Below are 23,746 nucleotides of genomic sequence, written 5' to 3'. Positions count from 1 at the left end.
TTTTGACATTTTTAGTGCAATAGGGGAATCTATCCCATAAAATGATGGCTAATTTTCCTTTTTAGTATCAATTTGTGAGGCAATGGCACAACTGCATTTTACCATTTGGCTAATATTCACCTCATAATGGTTAGCACTATAAATAACAGCCAAACAAATACGGAGCTAACCTGAATTTTTAATACCAAATCAGAGCTTAACACCAATGAAAATAAAAACCAAAAATGTAAATAAATCTCCAACACCTTAGGTACTCAATAAAAGAAAACAGAAAATTCCATTAAGATCTATGTAAAATAAATAAGCCAACATCAAAGAGGTTAGTGGCATTTCTTACTCTTTTTTTCCAGGGCATATTTTCTCAATCTTTTTCCCCCTGTATTTTAGATTAAGCTCATCACTCAAGAATACGACAGTTTTTTGTGGCTGGGCCCTGAGCGAGCTCAGTCCCTGGGGTGCTTGAAGCCCCTCGCGTGCGGGGAGCACAAGTGGGTCCCAGAGAGAGGTGGTCAGCGGGGTCTGGCCGTGGCCGTTTACTCCTGGCTCTGCGGCCGTGGGGCTTTCTGTAGCAGGTTCTACATAGAGATGCGCTCCTTCTCTCCCTCCTCTCAGATAACACCAGGAGGTGGGGGCCCTTTCCCAGGCAAGGCCTGGTCTTGCGGTGGAGCTGCCTGGGACTCGCCCTTGGGTCACACAGGGCCGGCCACTAGAGGCTCTGTCCCGCTGACGTCCCATTTCTGCCAGGGCCCTGGAGGCTTAGCTTCCTTCTGCCCTGACGCCTGTCTCGATTGCTCGGCTCTGCCCTCAGGACTCCCCCGCCCTCCAGGATGTCTGTGTTGCATCACGGCACACGCGTGCAAAGGCGGAGGTGGCCTGCGTGCCCCAGGTGCTGGGGACCTTGGGCTGGCACTGGACGCCGGCCAGGAAGCTCCACTCTGCGCCGAGCAGCCTTGGCTCTTTCTAAGGTCTTCTACTGCCCGGATGGGCATGTTCACCCACCCTCCACAAGCCCAAACACACCGAGTCACCCCTTCGCTCGGCACAGCCCTGCAGCCACACGCAGCTTCCTGAGGGGCGCTGACCCCCACCACCTCAAACAGGCTCCAGGCCCCATAGCCTCGAGCCCCTCTGCCTCACTCATCCGTCCCCAGCAGCGGGGAGGCCTGCAACCGCCCTGCTGAGACACTGCTGCCTCGCCACTCCTGCACTAGACGGGAAGGCGGAGCTCTATGCTGCCCTCCAACCTGAGCCACAGGCATGCGTGGGTCCTATCACTTCAAAGGACCACTGACAAGGAGGCCTCTCCCCACAGGCCACATGTTAGCCGGAAACCTAAACTAACGTTTCTCGGGAGATACCCGAGTGGCCTTGCTAGTGCTGAGCGTCTTGGGTAAGCTGGCTATTCTTTCTGCTACTAGAATGCTGAGGAGAGAGGTCTGTCAGCAGGGGCACGCACAAGAGCATCTTCACCTGCAGGCCTCAAGGGAAGGCGAGCTACCGCCCTCCTCAGTTCTGCAACTGAGTCTGCGTTTATGTTCTGTAACCTCATGGCTCAGCTCATCACTTCCGCCAACTGGAACCTCAAGCCTAAACAGGGTGTGCCAAGCATTATAGCATCAGGAGTTTGTGCCAGGAAAAAGGTCCCGGGGCATGACGTCAGTCTTTTTACCAGACATTTTGAGGAAAGGAAAAATTGGCTGAGAAGGATAAGTAAATGGCCAATTCACTTCCAGTTCAAAGAGATTTCAAGTGGAAACCTTATCCTTAAAAAGCTTGATGGCTAACATTGTTATTTTATAACACAGGGTGTATAAGCATGGTGTAGTAATAAATCCAGCAGGGCCACGGAGCCCAAAGCTATCTCCATTTTCCCATAAGCACTAGGCAATTTCCCCTTACGCTGCGTCTGATGGTGAGAGAGGGTTCCCATCAGACGTGCCTGACACGCCCCCGCCTCACCTCCCACAGCCGCCCGCTGCCCCGAAGCAGAACGCCTGCACAGAGGCCATCACACAGATGCTGACGGGGCACCCCCTCACCTCCACTCTTGAGGAGGTAGCGGTTGACATCCTGTATGGTGGTGTTGATGGTTGGCCCGGTGGGGACACTTCCAGGAGTGACGTCGGGGTCATTCTCCGGATCTATGTTCTGAAGTCCTTTCCAGGGAACTCCAGGATGAAATTCTGAAAAATTCCAAACATGTGGGTATTAGAGCACCTTCGTGTTGCTTCATGACAATTTACGGAAATGTTTACAGTCTGCTAATTCAGAGGCACACTTTAGACTTCCTTCAGTAAAGCATCAGCCCTTCGGAGCAAACGAAGTATCAGAACTAAACCAAAAGAGTGCTCACATGGGAGTATGAAGCCTGGACACACTCTCAGTGGACGGAACACAGCAATCCCTCCCCACCTCTCCTCCACGGATCTGAGGGCTTCAGAAGAGCCTGTGATGCCAACAACACCTGCGATTTATCTGTGAAGGGACTGCCAGTGAAAACGCCAGAGACACGGGGTTCGTGCTCCCAGGATCCTGAGTTTGGGTCCTGGCTTCTCTCGGGCCTCATCACTCTCTCGGGCTTGGCTCGAGCCCTGCTGCCGCACGGAACTGCTGCAGGCTCTTACCTGGGGGCCAGTTGATGCTGGAGCCATTTGAGATTTTATCACTGTCAGATTTGGCACGTGACCAGCTGTGGGGGACAGCTACAGGAGGGCTGGCTGGTGACTCGCTGCTCTGGATTAAATCGTACCGGCCATAGGAGTCGTCGATGGAGGACTTGGCTGGAGGTCCGATGCTCAGACCTCCAGGGATAGCACCTGGAGGGAGGGCAGGAAACAGAGAGCGGAGTGAACGGGGCACCCCGGCCCCTGGGCTGGGCCTTGCCTTCCGCCGTCAGCCTCCCTGCGGCCAGCAAACTCCAGGGGAAGTGACTATTTCAGCCAGCCCAGACTCGACCTGGAAAGACACACGCTTCAAGAACCCCCTCAGTTTGTCATCAGGAATTCTCGATAAAGGCACACCCCACCACAGTCGGGCTCTCTGGGGACAACCAGTCAGCGTCCATGGTCAGCTGCTGTCCTTGCTGTTGTCCGCGTCCCTCCCCTCGTCTGCTGGCCTCTGCGTGGCCTGGGAGGCCTAACCCTACCTCCCTGGGCGACTGAGCGCTCTCCTCCAAGGAAAGTACCTGGATAGCATGTGGTAATTTTCCTGTAGAACTAATCATCAGGGAGAATTTTTTCTTTTTAGAGTGCTTTATATCGAGAGAAAACTAAGTTCCCTATCAAATTTCCTTTGTTGTTTATGCTACCAGGAAATTAAGAGCTAAATTCAATGCTTAACAGTGAGATCACCACCTACGGTTATTAGCATTTTCTTTTTTTGGCTGAGCAGCTTGTGGGATCTTAGTTCCTGGACCAAGGATTGAACCTGGGCCCAGACAGTGCAAGTGTCCAGTTCTAACCACTGGACCTCCAGGGAATTCCATGGTTATTAGCATTTTTGCTTTTTATCTTTTCTAAGCATTAGATTTTCCTATTGCATTTAATCATTTTATTGAAAAAAATATCCTTCAGACAAATTTTTGGTTGAAGATACAGATATACATTACAAGTGTGCAGCCATGACCTGTATTCTTTGCTGCTCTGGGGCACTTTTAATTACTTCTCAGTTAGTAACTAAGGCGTGAAAGTTGAGGCTTCAGGAGATTTGGTCATTGACTAGATAGGGTCTCATATACTCTAATGAATGAAAGATATTGTTGTTGGTTAGTTGCTAAGTCATGTCCGACTCTTTAGAACCAATGGACTGTAGCCCGCCAGGCTTCTTTCTCTATTACCTTACTGAGGTAACACTGGTTTCTAACATTATCTAAATTTCACGACTATGACACTGCATTTCAACTTCTGTCCACATCACAGGGTGCTCACCACCAACTCTTGGCTTCCACCCACGGCCACACGGCTGATCCCCTTTCCACTCACCCCTTCCCCTTTGGTTACCAATACTCTGTATCTCCATGTTTGTTTGGCTTGGCCTTTTGAAATATTTTCTGTTCAGATTTCAGCACTGAATTCTCAGAACAGAAATGCAGTGTAAGAACAAAGGGCTTCCCAGGTGGCACAGTGGTAAGGAATCCACCTGCCAATGTAGGGGACACGACAGACATGGGTTCGATCCCTGGGTCTGGAAGACCCCCTGAAGGAGGAAGCGGCAACCCACTCTAGTACTCTTGCCTGGGAAATTCCACGGACAGAGAAGCCTTGTGGCCTACAGTCCATGGGGTTGCAAAGAGTTGGACATGATTGAGCATGCGCGCGTGTGTGTGCACCCGCATGTGCGCACACACACACATAACGAAATGAGGAAGATGAGCAAGGAGAACAGGCGTGACCAGACCACAGGGCTCCTCAGCTCGGACGCACCATGCTTGCTGGGGTTCTGGTCGAGCGGAGAAGCAGCACCGGGTAAGTTATCCATGGGGTTGGGGTGAGTCCATTGAGGGAGGCGTGACTGGGACTGAGACGGGTCCTTCACTGACAAACCACCAGGCATGTCCATGCTGCTGACATTCATGTTTGGGTTCAGTCCGGCTAAAGAGAAAAGCACTATTAGGACATGTCTGCTCTTCCTCCAAATGATTACTGTCTAAAGCTCTCCTAGAGAAGCAATCTTTTATTTTTTTTGAAGATTCACATATGTTTAATGTGTATAAAGGCAAGGACAGTCCTGAATTCAACAGCCACGTTCTGTACAATTCATAGGGTGGACCTGAGGGCAAGGGGAGAGGCTAGAGAACCCACACTGAACATGTACAAAAATAACTTACACGGCAGCCCCCACCTGCAGGGATGATGAAGCTCTCGCCCCAGCCCCCAGGGCTGGGGGACACACTATGAAACAGCACCACGGTGCTACCAGCGTGGGCCAAGGTGCTGGTTGTGGGAGGAGGGTGCCAGTCCCGGGGGTGGGCGGCCAGGAGAACACTAATCCTGCTGCTGCTAAGCCACTTCAGTTGTGTCCGACTCTGCGTGACCCCATAGACGGAAGCCCACCAGACTCCCCCGCCCCTGGGATTCTCCAGGCAAGAACACTGGAGTGGGGTGCCATTTCCTTCTCCAATGCATGAAAGTGAAAAGTGAAAATGAAGTTGCTCAGTCGCCTCCGACTCTTCGCGACCCCATGGACTGCAGCCTACCAGGCTCCTCTGTCCATGGGATTTTCCAGGCAAGAGCATTGGAGTGGGTTGCCATTGCATTCTCCGCAATCTAAGTCTTAATTCATGGCCAAATATCTAACAAAGTGCAGACTCCACCACAGAGGGGGTGAGCTTGGCCTGGAGCTCCTGCTGGAAATATCTTCAGAATTTTATGCTGAAAACACCTCTGGGCCCAACGGAACCCGTGCTCTGCACGGACAGCGAGCCCCTCCCTTGGAAGGAGCCCTGAGACAGCTTTGCTTGGGTTCTTCTAGTACAGCACGCAGTGGGCGCACACAGGCCCCGACTCACCGAGAGGGTAGGGGGCGAAGGTGCTGGGTGAAGACTGCTGCTCTTTGGTCTGCAGCTCAGGGAGCCCGGGGGCCTGGGGGTGGGGCGGGAAGCTGTCCAGGGCCGATTTGCCTGCAGAGGGGTGCAGAGACAGGGGTGGCGGGGGCGGCGGCTTCACGAGCAGGGCCTGGGCCAGCTGGCGCTGGTGCTGCTGGATCTGCTGCTGCAGGTTAGTGATTGTGCGCGCAACCTGCGGGATGGGGGTGGGGAATGACATGCGGTCAGCGGGGCTGGGGGCGGGGGGCGCCTGGGCCCACCTCCGCCCCAACCCAGATGACCCCGGGGGCTTTCCAAAGGGGAGGCTGCATGTCAGAGCCATCATCAATGACAGCGTAACAAAGTCAGGGGAGGGGGCGGCCAGCGACCCAGCTCTGCTGTTCGGGGGCCCCTACTTGCTGCTCCTGTTGTCTCATGGGTCCGGAAACGTTCCGCTGGGCCTGTAGCATCTGCTGCTGGATCTGTAAACGTTGGTATGCCTGTGGATGGTAGAGAACCGTCAGCAGACTGCAAGACTGCCACCAACAAGGGGTTTGACTTCTGTACATTAGTTTAAGGGAAAAATGACCCAGGTTCGTCGGTCCCCTTACCATGCAGTTTGAGCATATTATGAGGCATTTTCAAAAAGAGACATGTCTTTCTAAAACCTTTTTTTTCAAGTGTTTATTTATTTTGGCTGTGCTGCGTCTTCACTGCTGCGTGTGAGCTTTCTCTAGCTGCAGTGCCCAGGCTTCGCGTTGTGGGGGCTTCTCTTGTTGCAGAGCACAGGTTCTAGGTGCTTGGGCTCAGCAATTGTGGCGTACGGGCTTAGCTGCCCTGAGGCATGTGAGATCTTCTCAGACCAGGGACTCAAACTCGTGTGCCCTGCATTGGCAGGCAGATTCTTATCCACTGGACCACCAGGGAAGTCCTCCAAAACCTTTCCACTGCACAGACTTTAAAAAGTGACTCAGTCAGCACCCCTGTTTAGGGCTGGTAGTGAGGTCTGTCAGCAGACTTTTTCAGTTAATGAAGAGATCAAAATTCTTCTGCTTGATTCATACAAACTAAAAGAAATGAGGGGGAAAAAGATTTTTTTTTTCCTTATAAAGACACCAGGTGTCCAGAATGGTTCAGACAGTGTGGCAGGACAGTGCTGAGCGGCAGCCCCAGACAGCACAGCTCATAAGCTTATAACCAGGAGCTGTGTGTGGTCTCTGTCCACAGGGAGCCTGAAATCCAGGCTTGCGGCACTTCCACCACCCTGACTCCGGCCACAAAGCTGGTGAGAACGGTCATCAGAGAGTCTTCTCACAATGATGCAGAAGGCTGGATCCTTTGTTTCAAACTTGGCTGAATATGGTAAATTTTTTCCTTACAGCATGGATTTTTGGGGGACGTTTGGGCAACAGGATTTATTGAGATAGGATCCAAACAGAAGTAGAGATTGTACTACGAGAGAAGCCTCATTAATCCGTAAATCAGAGGAATAAAATGCTTAGCTGAATCCTTACAGGCTCTAAAGCTTAACCTTAGGATGCATAAAACATCATTTCACCAATTTTTCTGGAAAAAAAATGTTAAAACGCCATACACTGTTTTTAAAATGGAACACATGAAATGTAAACATACTTCAATACTTTCTTGGTGTCTTTTACATTACAGGGGCCGATAAAAATTATGAATAATTTTTGAATTATGAATTACGGGGGCCAATAAAAATTATGAATAAGGGATTCTAGAACGTCAGTACTGTCGAGAATGAGCTCAGCCTCAGGTCAGAGTCCAGCCGCCCTGCAGTGCACCCAGGAGGAGGGCGCTGCTCTCTTCTGTAGGAAGAGTGATGAACAACACACATGCTTCTTGGTTGCTCCCTGTCCTCCCCTGAGGTCAGCGGTCCCTCAGGGGCCTTACACCACAGTCTATGAGGCTCCTTTTTCTTTTTTTTGATGTGGACCATTTTTAAAGTCTTTATTGGATCTGTTAAAATATTGTTTCTGTTTTACGTTGGTCATGAGGCATGTGGGATCTTAGCTCCCCCACCAGGGATCAAACGTGCATCCTCTGCATTAGAAAGCAAAGTCTTAACCACTGGACCACCAGGGAAGTCCCCAAGGCTCCCTTTTCTGAATGAAGTCCAGTCATGGCCCAGAACCCACGCCCAGGGCGTTGGGTACCTCATTGCGGCTTGTCCAGGACACTCACACCCTACCTGGCCACTACCTGGAAGCAGACATGCAGACTGGTCAGAAGTGTGTCTAACAAATGCTAAAGGATCAGGACTGAGAGCCTGACCCTGTAAGGAAAGGTTCCCCTATAAGGAAAGGCTGACATCATGGTTTTGTCTCTTGGAGCCTTTTCTTTTCTTCCTTCATGACTCCTGGTAATTTTCTACGAGATGAAGCTGTTGGACAAGATGTCTAAACAAATCAGGTGTCAACATATTAAAGAAAAAAACAAACACTGGGTCCTTCAGGGAATATAAATTCAGGATGCATTGAGGTATACAATGCCATGGTGTTTCATGGCAAAAGCAAAGCCTGTTGAAAATTAAAAATACAACGTATGTTAAACTATAAAACTCTCAAGAAGTATTAGGCTACATCAGCCTTTCTCAAGAGAGATTCTAAGAGAATTAGGTCCTAATCTCTGAGGCAGATACTGTACATAATGAAGTAACTTGTCTTTTGCTTCTAGAATGGTATCTATGTATATCATCCTGAGAAGAATTTAGCCAAAAACCAGGAAGTGATTTGCTGGTTCTGTGTTCAGATGAGAAAGGCTGGCTGAGTGCTAACAGACGTGCCTAATTGTCAGACGTAGGAGACAATGATCATGAAGGGGCCGAAGAATTCACAAAGCTTAGTGGAAATGCCAAGAATTCACAAAGCTTAGTGGAAATGCCCTTGAGTGAAGAACTTCCTAAATCTTTAATTTATTTAATAAAATATTATCCTATTTATTTGGCTGCGTGGGGTCTTAGCTGTGACACAGAGGATCCTCAATCTTTGTTGCAACACGTGCGATTTTTTTTTTTTTCTTTTTAGCATTTGAACTCTTAGTTGTGGCATGTGGGCTCTAGCTCCCTGACCAGGGATCGAACCTAAGCCCCCTGCATTGGGAGCTTGGAATGTTAGCCACCGGACCACCAGGGAAGTTCTCTAATCCTTTTAATAGTTTACCAACTTCATGAAAGTCTCAGTGACATTCCCTGATGTGAAGATGAGCATTAAAGTAACTACATTTATCAGCTGGTGTGCATGTTCTGGCTCATGCCAGTGAAAACGTGGAGAATGCCCTTCCCACATCCTACAACCCAAGCAGATCTACCCTGACTCACCAGCTGCAGCTGATAGAGCTGGTTCAACATCGTCATATGCTGAGGATTAATTGGCGAGGTTAATAGTGCAGGGTTGAGACCAATGTTTTTTGCTGCAAACTGCAAAAGCTGTGCTTGAACCTGTTAACACAAAATGCACCATTAGACATGAACTCTAATCAAACATTTGCTTGTTTGTGTAGTTTTTCAAGATTCAAAACTGACTGATTAAATGACAATTGTATTTGTCTCATGACTGAACTTCAAAAGCCATTAAAATATTTACAGACATTCCAACATCAGTAGTTAGCACGTTTTAGTGGAGAATGTAGAAGGAAGAAAGGAAGGGAGGAAGGGAAGGAGGGAGTGACAGAAGGCAAGAAAGAGATGTCTTCCTCCAAATATTTTAGTTGCAAATTAATGCTCTAAGATCCTGGGTTCCTCCTGTCGGTTGCTGATTTTGTCTTCTGTTGAAGTAAAAATGAGCAGGCACCATTCAAGGCCTGGGGAGTGAAGGCACACTCACTTCGCCATGCCTTCCCGGGAGGAAGTCCGAGGCACACAGGCACCTGGGACCGGTCCCCATGGGAGCTCGGTAGATGGCTGCACCACCACCTGACCAGAGGGTCCTCGCTGCAGGGCGGGCAACGGCCCCTCCTCAAGTTCACCTGCTCAGGCAGTGGTCTCTCCCTGCTGGTGGGACCCCAAGATATTCCTCTTGGGGGGCCCAAATGCCCAGGCTCCATGTGGCAGAGGCGCTTGTGTGACCTGCCAGCCCTGATCGTGACTGTCATGACCATCAGGACTGACTCTTCCTCCCTGGTCACCAGGAACTCGCTGCTCTGCACTGTCAGGGGCCTGGCACTGGCCAGCTCAGGGCGCCCCGACACGTGCTTTGTACATTTATCACAACGTTTACACAAGGGGGTCTTAGGTAGTGCATGGAAGGGCATCTTTTACTTTCATAGTCATCTAACACGTATTAGGAAAATGTTGATTTTTCTACTTATGACGGACATGTAAAGTTTCAGGAATAAATTTATCTGACTAAGAAGGCAAGTCAATTTAGAGGACACACATTAAGAGCCTTCGCTTGAAAGGAAGGCACACAGATGAGTCACATTCAGGACACGCTGGTTTGTAGAGTGTGGGGAAGGCCGCGCTCTGCCTCCAGGCCCCTCTCTCCTCCCGCCCCTTCACCGGGGCAGCCGAGTCACTAAGTCCAGGTAGTGGGACGTGAGTGGAAGGGGTCTGTCTCTCGTCTTTCCTCCTCCTGGGACATGGCTGAGGCAGAGCTGCTGCTTTCTGCACTGCTGCCTGGGCAAAAAGTACCTGTCTGTCTTGCCTGAGGGTCTGTATTTCAGGGTCTCTTTGTTGTAGTGGCTAAAGAGTGTATCTTAAGAGTGTATTCTGTTTACAAAATTCAACTATTCTTTTACCCAGATTTCAGCCATCTCAACTCGCATAGATTTCAGGTCAAATAATTATAGTGTAATAACTGTGGTGGTGGTGGTTTATTTGCTAAGTCATGTCTGATTCTTTGCAACCCCATGGACTGTAGCATGCCAAGCTCCCTCTGTCTGTGGGATTTTCCAGGCATTAATACTGAAGTGGGCTGCCATTTTCTTTTCCAAGGAATCTTCCCGACCCAGGGATCAAATTCTATGACTTACCATTTACTCTATTATTGAGCCTTCTTATAAGGTGTAATACGGACTGTAACATTATAATTAAAACCTCAGTCCAAAGTCTAAAATAATGGAATGTTCTAAAAGTAAACGGTATTATCATGAAAAAAGTTGACGCTATGCTTTATAGCTACAAAAAACAACAATTATCCTTTTTCTGAATTGTTTGCTTTTTTTTTTTAAAAGAATACACTTAACAGTCTGTAACATAGGTACTACTCTATGTTGTCCTGTTTAGTCTGTCACTGAAGCATTACTCAGTCCTTCACTGATTCTAAGAAGTTTCTCTTACATCCTAAGCAATTTCCCTCACCACCTTGCTCCCCCACCAGTCTAGGGCAGCTCGGTGGGTCCATCTGGATAATCTTCTCGCGAGCAGGACAGACGCCCCGGCACTGGTGCACGCCACTGGCCCGAGCGCTCTGACAGCAGGGGCCGGCCCTCGGGGAGGGGTCTGGGCACGCCTCCCCCCGGGGCAGGGGGGTCGGGGCGATGGGTGCACACGCGAGGGCTGCCCACTCTCCCTGCGCCGCGGGCGCCGGTCTGACCTGAGGGGATAGAAACTGAGGCACTTGAGCACGGAGACTGGGCTGGGAGGAGCTCAGGGGCGGCACGGGCGGCTGCGGCGGCTGCTGCATGGTCCTGGCGGGCGCTGCTCCGCTGCTGCCAAACATGCCCAGATTGCCACTCGGTGTCTGCGGACGGGGAGGGAGGGGTGGTTACACCGTGGCCGTGGGAGCAGGCAGGGGGGCAAAACCGCACCTGCTTCCTGCCACGCGCAACTCGCACCAGAGGGAAGGCTCAACAAGGGCTGTCCACAGCACGTCCCAGAAGAAGGGTCCTCGGCCCAGGTGAAGGGAGGCCCCCACAGGACAACTGCTGCCCCCCTGAGCTCACAGCAACAGCAATACCGAGGGCCCAGTGGCCAGGCCTGGTGCCACGAGCAGGGCTCCCATGCGCCTGTCCCAGAGGTCTCTTTCCTGCCCCCTCGGTCTTCCATTTTTGTTAGTATTATTATTATTATTATTATTATTAAACTGATGGGACTTAAAAAATAAAGAAGTGCTATTCACAGACTTATGGACACAGTGGGAGCAGGAAATGGTGGGATGAATTGACAGAGTAGCATAGAAATGTATACATCACCATGTGTAAGACAGACAGCTAATGAGAAGTTGCTATATGACACAGGGAGCTTAACCTGGTGCTCTGTGACAACCCAGATGGGGTGGGATGGGGTGGGTGGTTCAAGTGGGAGAGAACATATGTGTCTCTGTGGCTGATTCATGTTGATGTATGGCAGAAACCAACACAACACTGTAAAGCAATTATCTTACAATTAAAAAATAAATACATTAAAAAAAAAAACACAAGATATACACACTCAAAAAAAAAAAAGAGAAGATACAGATTAAGATCATGATTTTCAATATAAGTGACATTTCTTTTCCACCAAAAGCCCCATGATCCAAAAAGTGAAAGAGAAGTACTGTTCACTTATGGCTGCTGAGAAGGACTGGGGGAAAGGATATTCAGGGAGTCTGGGACGGGTATGTACACACTGCCATGAGCAAAACGGATAACCAGCAAGGACCAGCTGTGTAGCACAGGGAACTCTGCTCAGTCTTATGTGGCTGTCTGGACGGGAGGGGAGCTGGGAGGAGAATGGATACATGCATATGCGTGGCCGAGTCCCTCTGCTGTCCGCCTGAAACTACCACAACATTGTTAATCAGCTATACTCCAAAATGAAATAAAAAGTTAAAAAAAAAAAGAAGAAATGCTTTTCAAGTCGGGTACACATAACGGAAAATCCATCTGCAAAGCTCGCCTACATCTTTAAATCACAGAAGCCACTCAGAGCTGGTTTTAGGTGACCCATGACAAGCCCATCATGTTCACGGGCACTGCAGGAATACTGAGCCCCGCAGGAGACCGGCACGCAAGCCAATACAGGCACCGTCTGTGCTGGGGTAATGGGCAGGGATCACTAACCGGAGAGAAGACATTTTCCAAAAGGAAATAGTTCTGAGTTCAATAAGACCTGAAACTGAATACACGCACAAATTCAGGCCGGTGAGTTTGTGTTAAATACAGAAACTATATTGAGTGCTTCTTTCCGTCTCCTGGCTGAGTTATCTGACCCTCGGGGCCGCTGGCCTGGCCTCTGAGTCCCCAGTGGCAGCTGAAACCTCCACTGCTGACTGGTGAGCCTCATGAGCAACATGAGATGGTGGTGGGGATTTGTGGACTGGGGTGCGCTGAGAACTGGCCTTGGCCACCCCCAACCTCACAGCATTGCTGGAAGAGAAGGCTCAGAGCTGTGTGTGTGTGTGAGCCTCAACCGGGAGGAAATCAAGGACAGTTCCAGGGACGGGAAGGACATGTACTTGCTTTCATGTCACTTCATCCCAGGGGAGAGAAGTGACACGAGGCGGCCATCGTTCAAAACCCCAGGTCCTGCCTCAGGGACATCTGACAGTGACTTGCACCTTTTCCACAAGTGTCAAAGGCAGGGAACGATGCCAAAATCACTCTGAAAACCACTGAGAACCTGCAGGAGGTGTCATCTCTGCTTCTGGGGGAAAAGGGAGAGTACGGCGTTTTCCTGCAGATTAATAATGCATTTAAGGTGTCCATGGTCAGGAGAGACAGAACAGCACCGCCTGGACCTGTGACTAGATCCAGCAGCTAAAGACCGCTCTGTAGCCCGCGTCAGTTCACGAGCAGTACGTTAGGACCAAGGGTGTTGAACTCAAACACATTTCAGTTACATGTAGAAATAATTTTGAAGTGTTTCCTGTAACATGGTTAAATTTCTAGAATTGGATTCATTTCTTGACAGCAGTACGTCACTTGAAAGGAAATCCTTGTCATAGCTCAGTTCCCTTTACATGTTCAGTGGTATTTTCACATCCGGGTATTAATTAAAGACAAAGTTCATGTCTCAGATACACTGATTTAAAGGCACATAAACGAGACCCCAGTGAGCCTCTGCCAGCAGCCTTACCTGTCTAGAAGAATTCAAGTTTTGCATGCCCAGCCCTGAGGCAATCCCGCCCAGGGCCTGACTGGGGAGTGCACTGTTGGAAAGGGGGAGCTTCAGGCTTGGTGAAGGCAAAAATGGTGAAGTCGTGGGCTCTTCCACGAGGCCGCCATCCTGATTGGGGAAAGAAAGCGTGAGCTGTGGGCAGGGCCCGTCCACACACAAAGCACAAGTTCCCAGGACGCAGACAGGGATGTGGATGAATATAAAGAAGTAAAAGATCAAAAACGTGTAGACGAGAGGATGGAGAAATGGGCAAAAGGAAGAAGGGAAAAAGAAAAAAGAGAAACAGGATTAAGACGCTGTTTTCATTTTAATGATTATTTTACAAACACACATAACAGCTTACATGTCTCATCACTACCAGCCCTGCCCATGGGTAGGAGTCAGGAGGGAGACAGTGTCAGTCTTACTTGGAAAACACTTTAGCAACCGTTTTCAAACAGGCTCCTTTGAGAACTTACTAACAAGGTTCTAGGTATATACTAGGTTGAGATCTGCTGACATTCATCTGTTTTTGATTTCACATGGCTTAACCTAATAATAAGGTAAATTATAAAACAAAAACCTTATTATTATTTCTTTTTTACATTTACGAAGGCACCAGGTCCTTTGTAAATTTACCTCATCTAACTTCACATCAAGCCTAGAGTATTATTTCAGATTTTAAAGGTACAAAAACAAGTCAAGGTCCCACACTTAGCGAATAAAAATTCAGGATGCTGAGTTAAACTGGAATTTCAGATAAACACCTGATAGTACCGCAGAATAAGTATGGTCAAGAACGATTCATTGTTGTCTGAAATGCTGATGTCCCCGGGCACAGTGAGGACTCCATTGCGTGGAGCTCTGGTTGGGGGACGCTGCTAACCTGAGAACAGAGACCAACTCTCGTCTCTTCTGTGAGCCTGCTTTTTCTGTCTGTTTGCTTTAGAGTTGTCTTTCCTTGCTTCTATTATTTTTCCAAGGTCAGGCATTTTGACTGAGCTTAATAGGACACCGTTTCCCCTCTGAGGTCACACCAGTCTGGAGAAGCGGCACCAAGCAGGACAATGCTGAGGGGAGTGAGCCGGCGACTCTGCTTGCTAAAACATCGAAGGTGACTCTCCCGCACCTGTGGGTTTTCCGAAGCGGCTCATCCGAGCAAGGCCATGCCCAACCACTTCTAGACCCTTCTTCTGAGATTAAACATGTAACCCATCATTTCCAATGGGAAGAATCGTGCACATAAGACCATAAAAGAGAAATCTGATGCCTCCCGTCTACAGGACAAATTCAAGCAGCCAAATTTACCCACTGGCATGAAAATCACTTTTCAATTTCAGTATTCTTATTCATCACATCATATGAAATACTTATAACACTACCTCTTTTGAGTCAAACATTCATATACAGTATAAAAATGGGTAAAAGTCACTTAAATATTACAGTCCAGTATCTTTCTAACCCAACACAGTGAAAATGAAAAACACGTCTTGTTAAAAACAAACAAAAAAGCCACCTAAACTCATACCTTGTCAAGGAAGGTGGGGCGGTCCACGGAAGACTCTTTGGAGATCGGTGGGCGGCAGCCAAGGGGCTTGGTGACCATCCCGTTGTAGTCGGTCACTCCCAGTCCACGCTTGTCCACGTCCACCTTCTTTTCCAGCAGAGCGCCTGGGGCATAGCAGACAGAGGCGGCATTTGAAACCAGACACCCAGGGGGTCGGCTGCGAATGCTGAGCACAGATGGGTACCAGCCGACACTGCAGGGAAGGAGTCAAGATCTTCACCGCCCAGAGGACAGGGCCAAGCGCGGGAGGCTGTGGTCTGACCCCTGCTCCGTATCAACCACCTCTGCCCCAAGGGGGCTAGGCCCTTCCTCTCCCCTGGGACTTGTTGCCCCTTTACTCAAAGAGGGCCTTTCCCCAGCTGTCCCACCTCATACCCACCGACTTCCACCTGCTGAGTCCCTTCCGGCTGCAAGGACCTGCCCAGACGTTGGGGACACGACAACGCAAACCAGACAGGTCTGTCCTATGCCCCTTCGATTCGGAGACTGGTGTCTGTTCAGCTGCCTCGAGCTTGGCACTGCCTCGCAGCTCTGAGGAGGCAGGACTAACTCCCTACAGATCACACCTGATCCCTCTGTCCTGGCAGCTGACACCACACATCTGGCATTTGCATACAATTATAAAGTTTGACCCTCGTTATTTGTGAATTCTGAGCTGGTGAGTTCACCTACTTGCTAAAATATACTTGTAGCCTCACATCAAAACTTGCGGTGCTTTTTGGTCATCTGCAGACACATGCAGGGCAGGGAAGAATCTGCACCCCAAATGACACACACACACGCCTGGCTCAGGCCCTCACAAAGGGACAAGTGTCTTTCTCATGGTCTGCGTGGGGCCAGGATTTCGACATCTCTCTGGCTTCTGTTGGTCATTTCAATGGTCCCCACGGTCGCCAAGCCAATGTCCTGAGCACAAGAAGGGTGCATGGCGCCTGCCTTGTTCAGCTGATGAGCAACAAGGGGGTGCAGCCAGAAAAGGGAGAGACAGTCACCATCTGTGTGTAAGCCTGTGGGGAGGGAGCTAGAGTAACATCTACAGTGTGAGATGAAGCTTCAGAAAAGATGGAAAGCAGATAAATTTCTGGACTCACAAGATGACTTAATTCTCTTTTTTTAAAAAAAGCATCTTTTTTTTTTTAAAAGCTTATGACATTGGTGTGAGTCGAAAAGTGAACAAAATCTATGATCATTACTAATTACCCAGGGTCAGGTCACCCTTCTTAGCTAATGTTTTACTATAAAGAAACATGGCTGGTATATGATTATTCATGAGTAATATGTATTACACAGAAACACAGGACTTCCTGTGGCGGTCCAGTGGTAAGTTAAGACCCTGCCTTCCATTGCTGGGGGCGGGGGTGTGGGTTCGATTCCTAGTCGGGGAACTGAGACCCCACATGCTGCGGGGTGTGGCCAAAGAGTAAAGAAAAGAAAAGGGAAAAAAATACAGCTTAACCCTCCTCACAGCCCTCCAAACCCAGAAACACATGTAAAACAAGGTTAACGCATCGACTGGTTGACAAAAATGCTGTGGCCAGAGGCTTTGGACAACCTCATCCCTGTATATCCCCAAGGAGCAAGGGTTCAGTACGCCCTGGTTTAGTACTTCGGCTCACTCAGCAGGAACCAAGCTGGGCAAGTGGCCCCAGCACCTTTCTCTAAGAGGGTCACTATCTCCTCCCCTCAAAACAGATGAGGATAGTATCAATTCACCTATTTGTTGCAGAAATGAAAAAAAAAAAAGAAACAGGAAAAGCAGACACGGTTCCATGTGGCGCTTGGCCGTCTGTCCCCAGAGACCACCAGTCCTGAAGGCCTGGCCCCGAGGCAGGTGTACACCCCGCGGGTGACCCTGTCTCTTGAGCACGTATTCAGCCACTGACCCATGACTCAGAACACTGAGACAAGAAACCCGCATCCGTGAAACAAAGCGTGCCCGAGGTGCGTCCCGGCACTTACTCATGGCCTGATCGAGATTCATGTTGTTGCTCTTCAAGGCCTCTTCAGCCGGCTCTCTCTGCGGAGGGAAGCAGAGTTCTCATTAGGAGGTGCGGTAACAGAATGAAAAGCTTGCAAAGAGCTCGAGCACTGTTAATGCAGGGACGCGATCGACAGTAACCTGACGTTGTTCCGTTTAGGAACCAGAAATACTTTTCTCGTTGTGGCTAGAGACAAGTGTCTTCTAAATAAAAAATCCTTGTCATAAGAAAACGTATTGAATTGATTTTCAGAGGGAAGAAGACTTTAAACCCCAAACGTCCACTGCCAGGGGAATCCTGTCACTGACTCTGGTCAGCAGGGTCACCTCTCCCAGGGCAGACGCAGGGACTCACGGGGAGAGTCAGATTCCAGGATGTGTCTGTTGTCGACTACTTTTCCCCAAAAAATGGAAAAACAACATAACACAACACAGGTACTAATAGATGCACTTTGATAATCATCTCTTGGATTCAAACAGACTAGTCTTGGTGGAGACCAAGCAGGGTTCGGTGCTGAAGGACCGCGGGGCCGCTCTGGGCCCATCACCACTCTGGGCCCATCTCGTCCTGCTCGCAGTGGGTGGGGAGGCTGGGCCCCGGGGCTGAGCGCATGCGGGGTCAGGGGCCTGTATCCCGTGAGAAGTATGTGGTCCCCCCTTCCAGTCTGGGGCTGCTCCAGACCCATCCCGAAGGGGCACCCATGGCAACCAAAAGGTAAATGCTCATTTGAGTAAAGATTTGGAGAGAAGACATTTGAAGGGACAACAGGGCAGATGCAGGAGGTATCGTTCATAATCTGAACGCTTCCACTGGCTCTTGGGAACTGAAGAGATGGGGAGGCATTTTCAGAGCAACACCCTATACACAATCTAAAACTCGGGCACCAAACAGGTCTGCTTGGGTTTCTTTATCTGGACGCAAGGTTTCGGTGCTTTATACCAAGTTCTCCCTTGAGATCTCGGTCAATCTTGCAGAAATGAATGAAAACTCACTTTTAGATTAAAAGAAAATAGAAAACGGGATAAACCAATGAAAATTAAAAGTCACCCATCGTTTTTCATTCTAGAAAAAGGTTCTCACACCTTTCTAGACAGAAAGGATGTGGATCTTTGCGGTAGTTCAAAGCACTAATCCCTAAGCAGGAGTGCCCAGGTGAACGGGGGATGTACGAGTTAGGCTCTGCCAACAAGCTCATCCCCCAGAAGTCGTCCTCCTGCATTACACATAACAAAAGGTGGACACAGGACACAACAGGGCCGTGCCGGCCAGGACACACGGCGGCAGCAGTAAAGGGAGGCGCCAGTCACCGGGAAGCCCATGTCTGTGAGTTGTTTGATCAGCCGGGTCATGATCCAGGCCTCGTCCTGCTTGCCAGATGTTTTCATGCCCTAGAACCAAGGGTGGGAGGAGAGAGTCCATGAGGCAGGTTTTACGGTACGGTTTTAAGCTACGTTTTATTGGAGTATAGTCCTTGACAATGCTGCTAGCCTCTGCTGTATAGCAAAGTGAAGCAGCTACACGTATTCGTGTGTCCCCCCTTTTCTGGGTTTCCTCCCCACTCACGTCACCACAGAGCCCTGAGCGGAGTCCCCAGTGCAGTGCAGCAGGGGCTGGTTAGGCACTTATTCTACACACAGTATCAACAGGGGCATGCGTCAGTCCCAGTCTTCCAGCTCCTCCCACCCTTCCATCCCCCCTTGGTATCCACACACTTGTCCTCTCTGTCTGCGTCTCCATTTCTGCCCTGCAAGCAAGAGCATCTGTGACATTTTTCTAGATTCCACTTAGAAGCGTTAGTTAATACATATTTGTTTTTCTCTTTCTGGCTTACTTCACTCTGTATGATACTCTCTAGGTCCACATGAGGCACATTTTAATAACGAATTTCTTCCAGAAATGGGAGACACCCAAAGTTCATGTTGATCTACAAGTCACAGCACCGCTGTGTTAACGACGAGCAGTGCTGCGCTCCCCATCGCCCTGACAGCATCTCGTGGCTTGTCCTACGGCACGCTTCAGGGTGTATTTGCAGTTGGCATGTGTGTGCAGTTTATGGGCTTAGAAAAGGCAAGATAATGATTCTTTTCCCCCAGAGGATGCATTTCGTTCATCACAAATAGGAACCGCGTCCATTATCAGATAAGCATGCTAGGTGCTCCCTTGAACATGACCCTGTAATAACCATATAAAATCTACTAAAAATTACATGGCTTGTGCCCTTTTATAAGCTCTGTTCTAAAAGATGACAAAATACAGGGTGTTCATTCCAACAGGATGAAAAGGCAACAAGATGAAAGGAACAAAAAAACCTGTTAATTCTGTCAACGCATGGCCTGCGGGGTGGAGAAAACGGTGAGGGGAGGGTGAAGACAGGAGGAGGGAGTCGAGCGAAGAGGAAAGGGTGAGGGGTGCAGAGGGGGCAGTGGGGGCTGTTGGGGGGCTGGGCGTCAGGACGTGACCCCTGGACAACCTCCTGCTCTCCTGCAAGGAGGGGGAGCTAATGATGCATTCTCACCTCGTACAAACTATCCTTCAAAACTGGGCCTGGGACGTCCCTGCCGGTACGGTGGGTAAGAGTCCGCCTGACAGGGGACTCGGGTTCGATCCCAGGGGCCAGGCCAGGTCTCTGATTCCAACCGCCAGAGACGGTTCCAGCTCGGAGGTGATGTCTCTTGGCCCCTGTCAGTACCCTCCATGGGCTTGCGTGTCGAGTTTTTAAATTTTACTTTACTTGGGGAGGATCCCACATGCCAAGGACCAACTCAGCCCAGGTGCCACAACTATCGAGGCCTGAACGCCTAGAGTCCTTGCTCTGCTACAAGGGAAGCCAGTGCAATGAGAAGCCCGCTCACTGCAACTGGAGAGTAGCCCCGGCTCGCCACAACTAGAGAAAAGCCAGGGCACAGCAATGAAGACCCAGGGCAGTCAGAAAGAAAGAAAGAAAGTTTAAAAAGCTTATTTAAATAAAGAACCTGAGGTAAATAACTTCAGTCGTGTCCAACTCGGCGACCCCATGGACTATAGCCCGCCAGGCTCCTCGGTCCATGGGATTCTTCAGGCAAGAATACTGGAGTGGGTTGCTACACCTTCCTCCAGTGGAGTCCTTCAGACCCAGGGTTTGAATCTGTGTCTCTTGTGTCTCCTGCATTGGCAGGTGGGTTCTTTTCCACTAGTGCCAGTCACAGGACACAGTTTGTGGGGTGACTGTAAGCCAACATGCTGGCTTTTCTCAAGCGAGCAGCCTCTCTGGAGGTGATTTTAATCCTCCCCACGCGACCAGAGCCAGGTGTGCCAACAACACACAATATTTTAATTCACCAGTTCGGTGTTTCTGGTCCTGTCATTAATTGGATGATTTGCCAGCCAGACTGTGAAAAGACCCAATTTGAAGTCTGCCATCACACCTACTCTTCATGAGCAGAGGGCCCTGGTTTTAGTTTCTGGGTTCTGCTAACTGCCAATTGAGTGGCTTTCAAACTGGAATTGTTTTCAACGGGTAACATTCACACGATTCGACAGCAGCAACGAGGGGCACAGGGAAGCATCTTCCTCCTACTCCATGCCCAGTCTGCTGAGTTCTCCTTTGCTTCCTCATCCTTCCAGACAGTTCTGAATTCTACAGAGGCTGTTATGAGTGCGTGCGTGACTCACATCCATTTTTCTCTCCTCTTCCTCTGCCCCCTAAAATCGGGGGTGTGCTAGACACAGATTCTGTGCCTCATCTTTCACTTAGCGATATATTTTGGTGATCTTTTCATATGAGTATTTTTAAAGTTTCTTTAAAAATTTTTTTTTAGTTTTTCATAATATTGATGTAGCATAATTTAACTAGTTATGCCATCAATATACATTTAAGTTATTATTATAATTTTTTTTTTTGCTGTCCCATGACAAGTAGGAGACACAAGGGATGCAGGTTTGATCCCTGGGTTGGGAAGATCCCCTGGAGAAGAGAATGGCAACCTACTCCAGTATTCCTACCTGGGAAACCCTATGGACAGAGGAGCCTGGTGGGCTACAGCCCATGGGGTCGAAAGCAGTCCAACAGGACTGAGCACGCATGCACATACATATTCAACATGCCCCATTATGTTAACATATGTTAACATAACAATATTTTTTTAATGGGAAATAATTATATTTTCTAGAACATAAATTTTTGGTGAGACCAGTGGTACTGTCACACCTGGCTAGATCCCTCTCCACTGTGCGGCTTCACGGAAGCATCTGGTTTCACCCATCAGTCCCTGCTTTCATGCTGCTGTGACAGCAATCCCGTGTCATGCTCTGCACTCGGCAGAGGCCCCCTGAGAGGGCCTCAGGACCCCCAGAGTCCTCAGGGCACTCTGAGAGCCTCGGCTCCCTCTGTCACTAGCTGGAGATACCACCTTGACACCGCGCAGGGCTCAGCGTTCACCCCCCGACCTCCACCCCAGGGCTGCACGCACCTTCTGGAGCCCTTTCTTGGGGGCATTCCCCCAGGAGCTGCAGGAAGAGGGGCTCTCCTGCGAAGCCGCGTTGTTCCACACGCCCCCATCCTCGTCCTCCCACTGACTAGCGCCGAGGTTCGCGTCGTCCCCGCCGCTGCCCCAGCCTTCTTGCATAGATTTTGAAGCTAGAAAGAGAGGGAGTAGGAGTGTGTATCAGTCACCATTCCCAAAGCAGACAGGGGCGCCCTGTGACACCGTTGAGGGGAGGCAGGACAGAGGGATGTACAGCACCTACCTCTTACTCCTCTGTCCTCCCTTACACCTAAGAATTTCATTTTTCCTACTGGACATGTAATGTACATGCATATGTGGGTCTGTTTTTGTCTTCAAACTCCAGCTATTTGTAATCTGTGCTGTTCCGATGCCCTTAACCCACGAGAGATCATTTAAAAAAACATTTATTTATTTGGCTGTGCTGGGTCTCAGTTGTGGCACGTGGGATCTTCCATCTAGGTTGGCGACACGTGGAATCTTTACTTGTGGCGTGAGGGGTCTAGTTCCCTGACCAGGAATGAAACCTGGGCCCCCCACATTGGGAGCATGGAGTCTCAGCCACTGGACCACCAGGGAAGTCCCTAGAGGTCATTTTGAAACATGGATGTTCTAACGATAAATCCTGGGGGCTACCGAAGGTGGCTGTCACTGAGTGATATGAGATGCTGGTAAAAGGCAGAGTCCTGAAAACGATCACGGTCCTCCAAGTCATGTGGTATGTCATGTGGTACATCATGTGGACCAGTGCTCCCCCAGTGTGACCAGACCTGAGCCGCCTGAGGATCCTGAAAAGTTCGGCAGGTCTGTGGTCGGGCTTAGCAGCCTGCAGTCTTGACAAGCTCCGAGGAGATGCTCCCAGAACAACAGGAGGGACACAGCCAAGGGCTCAGGCAGAGACAAGCTGAATACTGAATTTCAATTTCAGGATATTATTTTTTTCTCCTTTCTTAAAATATAAAATAATCTTTGGTGTAAAAGTCACCCCAAACTCTCCTTCCTGGGGAATCTGAAGAAGGCCAAAGATCAAGTGACACTACAGTTAGCTACAGTCTGTAAGACGATGAAGACCCGAGGCTTACTAGGTGGCCAGGCATGTAATTAGGCCTCTGAGGACAAATGATACAGATACGCGGCCTCGACATCTGAATCTACACACCCCGGAGTTTCCTATCCTTCGGGCTTCTAACAAGAGGAGACAGGAATGGGATAAACAATCCGGCGGAATGGCTGGCATACACAGCACACTATCCAATGCTGACAAAGTAGCAGAACACCAAAACAATAAAGTTGCATTTTTAAGATCTTAATAGTGTCCAAAAAAAAAAAAGCGCTTTTGCACCCGTGTGAACAATTCATGTTACACTGGACTTAAATCAGTCAACTTATATTCATACTATTGTCGTAAGTATCATATTGTAAAGCAGCCGCACATTACAGAATTCCACTTGATGAACACGATCTGGACAACAGTAAGGATGCACATTTTATGTATACTTATTATACTTTCTAAGAATGGGAGGAAAACACAGCATGTTGCTTTTTCTTTTTAAAAAAAGAAAAGAGAGAGAGAAAGCATAAATGTGGAGTATCCAACACTGAATTTTGTTTGCTAGGCAGCAAAAGCAAGGCAAGTGTCAAACTGTGGAGTAATATATTTTTCAAAACCCAATCTCAGACAGAAAAACGACCTGCCTCATCCACCTGCTCAGTGAAAGAGCAGGTTTAAATCGTCTGAATGACAGGTAGGAGAATTCTTGAAGAAGCCTGGAGGCTACTAACCATCATCTTTTTTCCCTTTCTTTTAAAAGGAGAACACGGACTTCTCCCAAAAGCTCCTTTTCGTTCATTTATCAGACAGGGAAAATATTTCTTTATAGTCTAAGTTTAACATTAGTCTTAAAATGTGGTGGCTCAGACGGTAAAGAATCCACCAGTGATGCGAGAAGACCCGGGTTCAATCCCTTGGCCAGGAAGATCCCCTAGAGAAAGGAATGGCAACTCACTCCAGTATTCTTGCCTGGAGAATCCCATAGTCAGAGGATCCTGGCAGACTACAGTTCATGGGGTCGCAAAGAGTCGGACACGATTGAGCAACTTTCACTTAAAATGTAAATAAAATCAGGAAGTATCCTAAAACACTAATTCTTTAAGCTAAAT

The 23,746-nt window shown here is 49.0% G+C and overlaps 1 protein-coding gene across 7 annotated transcripts in view; it reads right to left on the bottom strand.

The window, feature by feature from the left end:
- Window positions 1–23,746, bottom strand: part of TNRC6C (trinucleotide repeat containing adaptor 6C) — a 112,313-nt gene that overhangs the window by 9,869 nt on the left and 78,698 nt on the right. For 5 of the 7 annotated variants that reach the window (XR_010659616.1, XM_065908711.1, XM_065908714.1 and 2 more), the window contains 12 exons: window positions 21,554–21,720; window positions 18,413–18,493; window positions 17,086–17,143; window positions 15,088–15,230; window positions 13,539–13,712; window positions 11,077–11,223; window positions 8,862–8,981; window positions 5,938–6,021; window positions 5,507–5,735; window positions 4,422–4,589; window positions 2,625–2,816; window positions 2,040–2,183 (listed from right to left, as the gene is read on the bottom strand). Coding sequence is in view for 6 of the 7 variants with exons in the window: in XM_065908711.1 (XP_065764783.1) it covers window positions 2,040–2,183; window positions 2,625–2,816; window positions 4,422–4,589; window positions 5,507–5,735; window positions 5,938–6,021; window positions 8,862–8,981; window positions 11,077–11,223; window positions 13,539–13,712; window positions 15,088–15,230; window positions 17,086–17,143; window positions 18,413–18,493; window positions 21,554–21,720 (1,707 nt within the window). In the remaining variant the exon portion in view is untranslated. The remainder of the gene's footprint in view (window positions 1–2,039; window positions 2,184–2,624; window positions 2,817–4,421; window positions 4,590–5,506; window positions 5,736–5,937; window positions 6,022–8,861; window positions 8,982–11,076; window positions 11,224–13,538; window positions 13,713–15,087; window positions 15,231–17,085; window positions 17,144–18,412; window positions 18,494–21,553; window positions 21,721–23,746) is intronic. The other 2 variants (XM_065908713.1, XM_065908715.1) reach the window with 1 other exon arrangement.

This window comes from Muntiacus reevesi, chromosome 18 (genome assembly GCF_963930625.1).
Source record: "Muntiacus reevesi chromosome 18, mMunRee1.1, whole genome shotgun sequence".
NCBI lineage: Eukaryota > Metazoa > Chordata > Mammalia > Artiodactyla > Cervidae > Muntiacus > Muntiacus reevesi.
The sequence above is the reverse complement of the archived record's forward strand: the minus strand, read 5'-3'. Positions and strand labels throughout refer to the sequence as shown.